General features: G+C 40.9%; 1 protein-coding gene across 1 annotated transcript in view; it reads left to right on the forward strand.

Moving 5' to 3' along the window:
• LOC145392208 (uncharacterized) overlaps positions 1-9,637 on the forward strand; it is a 119,907-nt gene extending 110,270 nt beyond the window's left edge. Inside the window, exons 8-9 of the mRNA XM_080266660.1 lie at positions 3,358-4,018; positions 9,402-9,637. Of these exons, the coding sequence (XP_080122786.1) occupies positions 3,358-4,018; positions 9,402-9,436 (696 nt within the window). The 3' untranslated portion in view covers positions 9,437-9,637. The remainder of the gene's footprint in view (positions 1-3,357; positions 4,019-9,401) is intronic.
• The last annotated feature ends 746 nt before the right edge of the window (positions 9,638-10,383 follow it).

A 10,383-nucleotide genomic window follows, 5' to 3' on the forward strand; every position in this document is an offset into this window, starting at 1 on the left:
GAAAGTTGCCCGGTTTGATTGCACGCGTCTTTTATTGTGTTCCACGCCCACAGTCCCTATAATTTAATAGCCCGTAACCATTTGAATTTGGGAGAGTTGTAGTTATTCAGATACCTAATCAGTGTGACTCGATTCAAAGCGCGTGTCTTATACGGTAGTACTGTGTTCTTCCTCCAGTCTCCTATGTAGCAGTCAGTGGTCCTTTTAGGTATATGAATTTGAACTGAAGGGCGCATAGTTTTTGCTTGTATATGTATATGGCATTCACACTGTTCAATAGGATGCCGTATTTTATTATTGCTTCCGTCTGACATTTATTATGCTTAGGAGAGACCTCTAAAATCTAGGGGAATAATGACGGGTACGCAAAACCCTCTAGTTCGAAAAGATGCATAATAATATCGTCGTTAGATAGCAAGAATGAAAATATAAAATACGTCGTTGGACAGGAGGGCGTTAACCGTGTGAGTGTGTGTGTGTGTGTGTGTGTGTGTGTGTGTGTGTGTGTTAAGGTGGCTGTGGACGTAGTGGCACCGTCGACAGCTGTTTGACCGGTGTGCACGGCTAAGCTAAGCAGTATTTTTGTCGCCTATGATAAAACCGTTCAAAATAAAACCTGCTAAGCTACTGCGCAATATTAGGAGCCATCACCACACCTACAGAATAAACACCCCACTGGACAATTTGTGTGTGTGTGTGTGTGTGTGTGTGTGTGTGTGTGTGTGTGTGTGTGTGTGAAGACAGAGGGTCGTTAATGAGTAAGGACAGAAATGCATGGAGGAGGTCCCACAGTTAAGGCTACCCCTCATATGATGCAGCGTGAGGCTTAGATTGTGAAGAATCCGGTAGGAACTTTAAAAAATACGTGTATATCGTGTACATACATACATGCTTACATACATACATGGAGAGAGAGAGAGAGGGAGGCTGATATTAGCATATTGTATATACAGGTACATTAATCCCTTATACAGTCAGGAGCTACCGACTCTTACCCTCTCCCCTTGGTGGGTTGGAGAGAGAGAGAGAGAGAGACTGATGTTAGTATACAGTATAGTATATAGGTTAATCCCTTATACAGCAGGAGCTACCGTTACCCTCTCCCCTTGTTGAGTTGTGATCTCTAACAAATTATGTCCAAATCCAACCGTAAATGGCGACAATATCCAGATTCTAACTGAACTGCCGTGACGAGTGCTGATCATTTTTGCAGAGTGGAGGGGTGTATTTTTGATGTGGTGGTGTTGTTGAGCAATGCCTCCCACCCCAACGTATTTTTAGTATCGTGTGTTGGGGTCGAGCCACTGACCTCAGCATGTAGTCCGTTTGTTTTTACTCGCACATCATGAATATTGCGTTTAGGCTGCGTGAAATTCGATGAGCTTTAAGTTATGAGCTAGGAATGAGTCTCCTTGTTATTATACAGTATATTCATTTTTTTTTCTTTTCACTGAACTGGACTATTCCCAAGCTTGAACACTGACTACTTGAAATTCTGTGGGCCTTAGTTTGAGACAGTAATGTGTTTCCATAGTTACTATAGTCGAATTGTTTTCACCTGACGGAACAGGGCCACTCCCCTAACTTGAATTTTAAGCCGTGGTTGTAGGAAATTCAGTGAACTTTAGATATCAGATAGGAACAAGACTCCGTGGCTACTATACTGTTTTTACTCTAATTTGGTCTTGATTTTCGTTCTTTTGCAGCTTGTTTCACGTAGCTCTGTGGTGGAAACTGGAAAAAGACTATGCTCCCGCTCTGCACGCTTTCCACAGCGCTTCTTTGTCACTAGCATCATAACCTAGTGTCATACTGTTCTTACAACTCATCCCTCAAGGAGTTTTAGTCCAAGTTATAGAGAATATAGCCAAGTGGACCCTGAAACCTAATTAATTGTTTCCATTATAAAAAGGTGTAGTCATATAGGCTAAAAGACCGTCAAGGTGTATAAGATGCAGATTGAATGGCTAAACAAGATACTAACTCAGAGGATGAAGGGAAAGGCTAGACCCAGTGTTTGATGGTCTCATATGGGATGCATATTATTCCACATTATAGAGCCCAGTCAGCTGCGACATTGAGAAGACAGGCACGTTCTGTTTTTCAATTTTAAGAATATAATCGTCTCTCTTTGTATTCCACTTCATACTGATGTGTTCAGGGATCACTCATTGCTTAGATAGGACAGTGAAAATTGGGAAAGTGGGATGGCAGTGGGTATATTGGGTATGGAATTGGTGGGATAGCAGTTTTATGTGGATATGGAATGGTAGTAGGTAAGGCAGTGTGAGATATGGGAGTGTGGCAGGTGTGGCGATATGGGATAAAGGATGGTGATAGGTTTGGTGATATGGGTTGTGGGAGAGTAGCAGGTATGATGATATAAGAGGATAACAGGTATGGTGGTTATTGGATTTGGGAAGGTAGTAGGTATGGTGGCTATGGGAGTGCAGCAGGTATAATGATATGGCATACGGGAAGGCAACATGTATGGTGATATGGGAGGGTAGCAGGTATGGTGATATGGGAGGGTAGCAGGTATGGTGATATGGGAAGGTAGCAGGTATGGTGATATGGGAGGGTAGTGGGTATGGTGATATGGGAAGGCAACAGGTATGGTGTTATGAGAAGGCAACAGGTATGGTAATATGGGAAGGCAACATGTATGGTGATATTGGAGGGTAGCAGGTACAGTAAGCCCTCAATTATCCGTCGTTGCAATATCCGGCCCTGCTGGCTTGGCTCTATTAAAGCACTATCCGGAGAAATTATGTAATATATGATACCAGAACAGGATGTAACCAGCAGTTCTATGCATTATCCAACATTGAGGTGAATCAACTGGCTTGAAAGCATCTTGACCAGGTTAGAACAAGCATGCTTTACATGGACAGAATGAAGGCTACAGATGAAATTTTACTTTTGAAAGCTGCTGCTACCATTGATTGGATGGATTACAATGGCTACTTGAACCCAGACTGGAGATCCATAGTTCAGTCATGCCTGTTTCACCAATAATTATTGGTAACTTATTGACTTTTATGTTGGATTTTGTTAGACATGTTTAATTATCTTTATTGTTTCCATATATTCATGAATCAGATTCTCATTCCTGTGTTGAAATACTAATGCAAATGCATAATTATTCAGACAGATATTGTAAATTTTCCTAATTGCCTATATATTTCATTGTTTTGAAAGAATGTCAAGGGCACCAAGTACAGTGCTGCATAATTCTTATTGAAATAACGTTTTAATATAGTGATAATTTTTGTAGTGAGTTGTCTTGTTTTGGGGAAGATAAAAATATAGGGTACTGTCTTCTTGGTGTGTGATCTAATACCCATTTTTTGGCAGAGTGTTGAGGTGCAGCATCACCAGAGTGGCAGCAGCAGTAACAGAGCCGCGTGTGGTGGTTCATCCACCTGCCCGCCATCCGTCACATTCCAGGCTGGTGGCGGGGGCCGTGGACCCCTGCCATCAGCCCCAATGAGCAGAGAACAGCTGGAGCCATTTCTCTCTGCTCTGGCAGCACTGCAGGAGGAGCAGCGGGGAGGCAGTGGTGACAGCAGTGACTCTTCCTCATTGGACAATCTATCATGTGAGGTGCAGCCGCCCTCCACTCCCCGCACCTCCATAGAGTCGCTACAGGACCATCCTCTCAGACTCCGGCAGCTCCGGCCCAATCGTAACCTTGTCTCTGATAGTACTCCTTCAGTGGAGGAGGCTCAGGGCTTGGCGGGAAGAAGAGGAGCACGTCGGGCCACCTGGTGTAGCCCCCCTGCTGTTGAGGTCCATACCCTCAGGGACCCAGGTCGAGCAGGGCCTCTAGGAGTGGACCTAGAACCTGCTGGGACCATAAGACCAGGGGTTAAAGCTCAGAGACTGAGTGCTGGAGGGGGTAGTGTAGGAGACCTCTACACCATTGATAGAAGACTCCAGCTTCTTACCTCACACCCACCACCGCCTCACCTCAAAAAAACACTTCAAGACTCCTCAAGAATCTCAGTACATTCAGGTAAGGGCTCTGCCCTGGAATACAATGATAAATGATTGACCCTCAATGCACTTGATAACTTCAGCTTAGTTCATGTCAACTTTTAAGACCTCCAGCCAATTGGGCTTTACTCCTCCCAAAGTTAAGTCTGTCTTTTGTATGAACTGTTCATCTTGTTATGAGTAACTTTTGTAGAAAGCACTCATTATAGGTACAGGTCTGCCAGTCCTGTAGTTTTATAGATTAAAACTTTCCAAGTTCATCATTGATTCTGTATTCCACAGAGAAGTCCAGCAAAGCTCTCTTATGTGTAATCATGCCCTATTTGTTTATAACCAGCCATAGCTCTTCAAGTATATACTATGTTTTTACTGCACTGTCAGAGTGTATTATAATCATCATCCTAAGTCTGTTCCTATAATTACAAGTGGAGTATGTAAGATTGCATAAGTATGAGAACAGTCATCAGAATGCTTAGCAAAAATAGACCACTTCTTCATTCACTCATCAGCCAGGCAATTTAAATGTTCAGCTTTTCCTCTTAATGTGCTTCATCTAATTAAGTTACTCTTAAAACATCATGAGGTAGAGCCACTCCATTGACTACTAAGATGATCCATCCATCCATCATCCAATCCTACATTGCCCCATGAGGAGCGTAGGGGCCCGGGGCTAGGCAGTTGGTCCCGACATTTAAGATGAGATCTTACTCATCCCTGAGTGCCATTACATGAGCAATCAACCCCAACCATCCCATGGATATAAACCTTCACCAGCTCAATCCGATTGGAGCGCAATAATTACCCACTAAATCACCAGGTGCCAAAATTTGGTTATACTGTTACCACCCAGCATAGTAAATGGTTTCCTGGTGTACAGGAAACCATTTTGCTTGTCATTCAGTGTAGTCACCCACAGGCAGAAGGAAGACGAAAGAATGAAGGAAAGAAAGACAAAAGAGGGAGTTTAAAGTTACCTGTAGGCAGAAGGACAAGAAAAGAATGAAGGAAAGAAAGACAGAAGAGGATGGAAGGAAAGAAGGGTGGAGGAGAGGAAAGGGCAGACTCCCAACAGCAGCACTACATCGAGTGAGTGGATGGTGAGCGCCCCCACCTGCCACATAGAAAAAAAAAAAAAGTGCACCTTTCATCAAGTACATATCTGCAAATACTGTGCAATAGTACTTCCTCCATCCACTTCAGTTTCTCATCATTGCACTTATTTCCTCTTTTTCCATACTTTATTTTTTATGCATTTACTTAACTGCCATACTATCTTGTTTGCCCTCCAACTGTACTTCTGTCTTCAAACTCAGTTCATATAGTATACCTTCCCATTATCCTGTCAGATCCTCTTGTGGTTGGCATGGTAGCATTTGCATTTGTCACTCATCTAGCACCTGGGTACAGTCCCACCCAGCAATAGATATTTAAGTAGGTGCTGTAGTACGTCCTCATGTGTATTCTCAGATGCTTCACCCTCTGTGGTTCCCCTGATGATGTATATGAGATCTGATCGAAAAATATCCAACCTTTAGCTGGTGAAACAAACAAGCATTCTGAGTTTAGACTTTGATCTTCTTCAAAGCATGCCCCCTGGGACACAACATAGCCCAGTGGTTCTTCCATTACTGGGAACATTTTGTTAAGTCAGTTTTTGGAATCACCAACAAGATATTTGTTGCATTTGTCTTTATCTCATTTGTGTTCTCAGATCTTGAACCTTTCAATGACATCTTCAGTTTAGAAAATGAACTAAAGTCACAAAGAGCCATGTCAGGAGAGTAAGGTGCTTTCTGGACCTGCGTGATTCTGTGTTTGGCCAAAAAATCCTGGATGAAATGGGATGAGTGGGCTGGAGCATTGTTATGGTGAAGCTGCAGTCTCCCACAACTCTCGTCTCTTGCAATGTACGGCACTCTGTAGGCGAAGAAGAACTCCCTGGCATTTCTGCTCATTGTTTTTTTGGTCCCCTGGAATGTATTCATAATGACCAACACCCTTGTAGTTAAAAAAAAAACGTTTTTGAAGTGATAACATAGTCCTTAATTAGCTTAATGCCCATAGCTTTATCGCTAAAAGCTTGCTGAATCAATGCAAAAGCTCAAGAAGAACATGTCCTCAAACACACATTGCTCAACAGCAACTGAGCTGGGCAGCAGCGCTAAACATTTCTAAGCATGTGCACTATGATTCAATGTCAGTCTTCACTGAGGTACATCCCCCTGCTCCAACTAGTTTACAAGAAAAAAAATATGATCGGATACTTTTCAATCAGACCTCGTACATGTGATCTCACTCACAAGCTCTTTCTTTTCAACAGAACAAAATTTATTTCCACAGGCACTTCTCACCCTGCAGTTATAAATGTCATATACCTGTTCCCATGAGTATAGCATACAGTGGGAACAAGTCACTTCTCCAGTGACAGATCATAATGTTCCGTGGCTCTGTGGATCAGTAAGTTGTCAGGGTTTGTCATACTTATTGTACAGTATAAAGCGGCTGCCCATCCTTATTCGATATGTGCAACCTGGCTGCTCCAAGTAACTCATTCCTTGATACCTTAATTATATCCATTCTTTTTTATGTGTCCACACTACGTAGAGACATTATCTTCACCCCTTTATTCAGCAGACTTCCTTACTTTGCATCTTTCAAAGATCTCAGTATTTCATATGCTTTCCAGTCCATGGACCCTGCATTCCTCAGCATTACAATACTGTATAATGAACAATGCCCTCACTTAAGGCAAGGCATAATCAAGGCATACTCAGTGTTTCACACACACACACACACACACACACACACACACACACACACACACAAATTTTGATGAGAAATATGAGTTTCTGATAGAAGTGTATACAACAGGAGTTAGTAAATATGTCCCAAAATTTTCCACGGCTATGGAAAGGAAGAAAGAATGGTTTAACAGCAGATGTAGCGTAGCACATGAGGCAAGAAAAAGAGCATGGAATAAAGTGAGAAGAAAGTATAGTGAAAGGGCTTGAGAGGAGTACAAACAGGTAAGAAATTAATATGTAAGAGTGCGGAGAGAAGAAGAAAGGAAATATGAAAAAGATATTTTAAGTAAATGTAAAAAAGAGCGGAAATTATTTTATAGGTTTGTGAATGATAAAATGAAAGTTAAGGACAGTATAATACGATTGAGGGATGGAGATAAAACCTGTGAAAGAGAAGAAATTGTATGGAATAATGAACAACAAACTGCAGTCAGTCTATGTGTTGGAAGAGGAATTTAGGGAACCTGAAATAGAACCCAGGGTGACAGGATTGGCAGAAGTTACAGTGGACGTGAATGAGGTGCTGCAGCTGACGAGGGATTTGGATGTAAGAAATGCAATGGGATCATGTGGTGTGTGTGGATGGATCCTGAAGGAATGTGCAGAGCAGTTAGTGTGGCCTGTTTATGTCATCATCAAGACTGCTGGAAAATGGACATTTACCTAAAGATTGGAAAAGGGCAAGTATTGTGCCAATCTTCAAGGGAGGAGATAGGGAAGATCTGTTCAGTTATAGACCTGTATCACTTACTAGTATTGTTTGTAAAATCTACAAGAAAATTATTAGAAAAAGATGGATAAAGTATTTAGAAGAAAATGAAGGGGTAACACCAAGACAGTTTGGTTTTAGGGAAGGAAGGTCATGTGTTACTAACTTATTAAGTTGCTACAGTAGGGTAATAGATGTAGAGAGAGAGGAATGGGCAGATTGTGTCTAGCTTGACCTCAAGAAAGTATTTGACAGGATGCCCTATAGGAGACTGCTGTGGAAGTTGAAGACCTTTGGAGGGATGCGTGGGAAACAATTAAAGTGGATGGAAGATTATTTGATAGGAAGGCGGATGAGAACAGTTATAAGAGACAAGGTTTCACAGTGGAGAAACGTGACTAGTGGAGTACCCCTGGGCTCTTTTTTTGGCCCCAGTAATGTTTCTGATTTATGTAAATGATTTACCAGAGGGTTTAAATAGTTACATGAGTATGTTTGCAGATGAAGCTAAAATCATGAAACATATTAAAGGTACTGATAGTTGTAAAAAACTGCAAGAGGACTTGGACAAACTCCATCTGGAGCCAGACTTGGAAAATGGATTTTAATGCCAAGAAATGTCATGTATTAGAAATGGGAGTGAGTGAAAAATGACCGCACTGGACATATAAAATGGGCAGTGAGATAATTTGTAAGAGAAAAGATGAGAAAGACTTAGGAGTGACTATTCAGGATGACTTGTCACCAGAAAAACTTATAAACAAAATCATTGAAGGAACTTGTGGATTACTGACCAATATGAGAGTGGCCTTTAATTATATGGACAAGGAAATGCTGAGGTAGTTGATAATGACCATAAAACCAAGACTGGAGTATGTGGCTGTGGTATGTTCACCTCATTTGAAGAAGCATACTGATAAACTAGAGAGAGTTTAACAGATGGCAACAAGGATGATACCATGTTTAAGGGAACTCACCTATGAGGAGAGACTGGAAAAACTGAAGTTACCAACACTGCGTGAGAGAAGAGAAAGAATCGACTTGATCACGACATTTAGAAATGTAAGAAAATTGGAAAGGGTGGACAGAGAGGATCATTTTGTGTTAGATGACAGAAGAACAAGAGGTCATGACTTCAAGTTGAGGAAAAGTAGATGTCTTAATGATCTTAAAAGGTTTAGTTTCCCAAATAGAAGCATAAGTATTTGGGATGACTTAGACAAAGAGGTGGTGCAGGTAAAGAACATTCATGTGTTTAAAACTAGACTGGATAAATGTAGATATGGAGACAGGACAACACGAGCTTAGCTCAATTCCTGTGTACTACAAATCGGTAAATACAAATAGGTAAATACACACACACACACACACACACACACACACACACACACACACACACACACAGTATGTGAGTACTAATATGCTTTCATCCAGTCCTCTTGCAGCCTCAGGTTGTTGTTGCATATCAGGACTTTTGTAGTACCTGTACTAGCCACATTTCTTCCATGTGGTGCTCTGTATGTCACTTCCCATTTACGTTCCTTTTACTTTTTTTTCTAATCACAGCAACAAGGTAATCTGTATTGTACTTAAATTCTTCGACCACTTCAGATCTTTCTTGTCTGAATACTACATTACACAGTCTATCACCATCTCTCTCAATAACCATTACACCCCTTTTATCTACATGCCTTTTCAGACATCGCCACTCATAATCATCAAGAAAACTCTGATCCATTCTGCAAGAGTCTCATTCTGGGCTGGTACACAACACTGCCTGATCTGCGTACATCATAATGTATCTAGATATTAAAGATATTAGGATTATATTTATGTAGCACAGGTATTTGGCTTACCAAAAACTAAATGTCTACAAATATCTCCCACAGACAGTAGCTCTGGGGTGCGGCTAGAGATAACGTGACCTGATGAAGCAATGTCTTCCCACCCTGCCAGCCTCACATCAATGTCAAGCGCTGCATGAGCACGGCTTCACACAGACTGAAGGAGCCTGCAAATGGGAGACACCTGCATACAGGCACTAGTCAAGTACTGTACAGTGATGGTTCCTGAAATACAAAGGTGCTTGTAAAAATTATGGTGCCCACAATATACTCTTGGTGCAGTTTGTGGACCTGAAAAAATAGTACAGGTGTCAAAAGAATACTGGTGAATTAAAAATACAGTATAGACACGTGCATGTGTGGCACCCCAAAACATACTAGCTGTGAAACAGAAATGACTGTTGCTAGATCAACCCTGGACTAGTCAGTGAATATCATTTCATCTCATTACTCTGAAAGAGAGATCATTTAACCTGAGCTAGTGTGTATGTGTTGTGTGATATGTATTGAGTGTTCATCCATTACTAGCACACTGGTAAACTGTGCTTCATTAACATCTTGATATTTGTTGAAGTGGCTGAGTTCACAGCAAGCCATCAAACTTCACTATATGGGTTGCTTCAAAAGATATTGTTGTAAAAAAAAATATATATTGTCAAAGCAATGTGAGGAATGAAGCGGTTTTTTTTTTTTTTTAGTTCATATATATATATATATATATACATAAAAAGAATCTCAGTTTCTGATACTTTACTCCCATGGATTAAAGAAACATAGGTTTTTTCTTGATACTGTTATAAGCCATTTGATTATTTCTCATTATTTATTACATGTCTGAAAGAAATGAGTGCAATAACTAAGAGAGAGATGAGTGTTAAGATAACTTTTGTGTGAGAAAGTGACGAAGAACTTCAGATTATGAATGTCAGGGTAGTATCTTCTATTGAAGCATTTTCCAGTTAACATAGGAAATCAGTTTGACTGATAATAGATTGGGTACTTTACAATAAAAGACAATTATGGAGCT

Source organism: Coenobita brevimanus, chromosome 21 (assembly GCF_032717465.1).
Source record: "Coenobita brevimanus isolate Jiangsu-jjx chromosome 21, ASM3271746v2, whole genome shotgun sequence".
Taxonomy (NCBI): domain Eukaryota; kingdom Metazoa; phylum Arthropoda; class Malacostraca; order Decapoda; family Coenobitidae; genus Coenobita; species Coenobita brevimanus.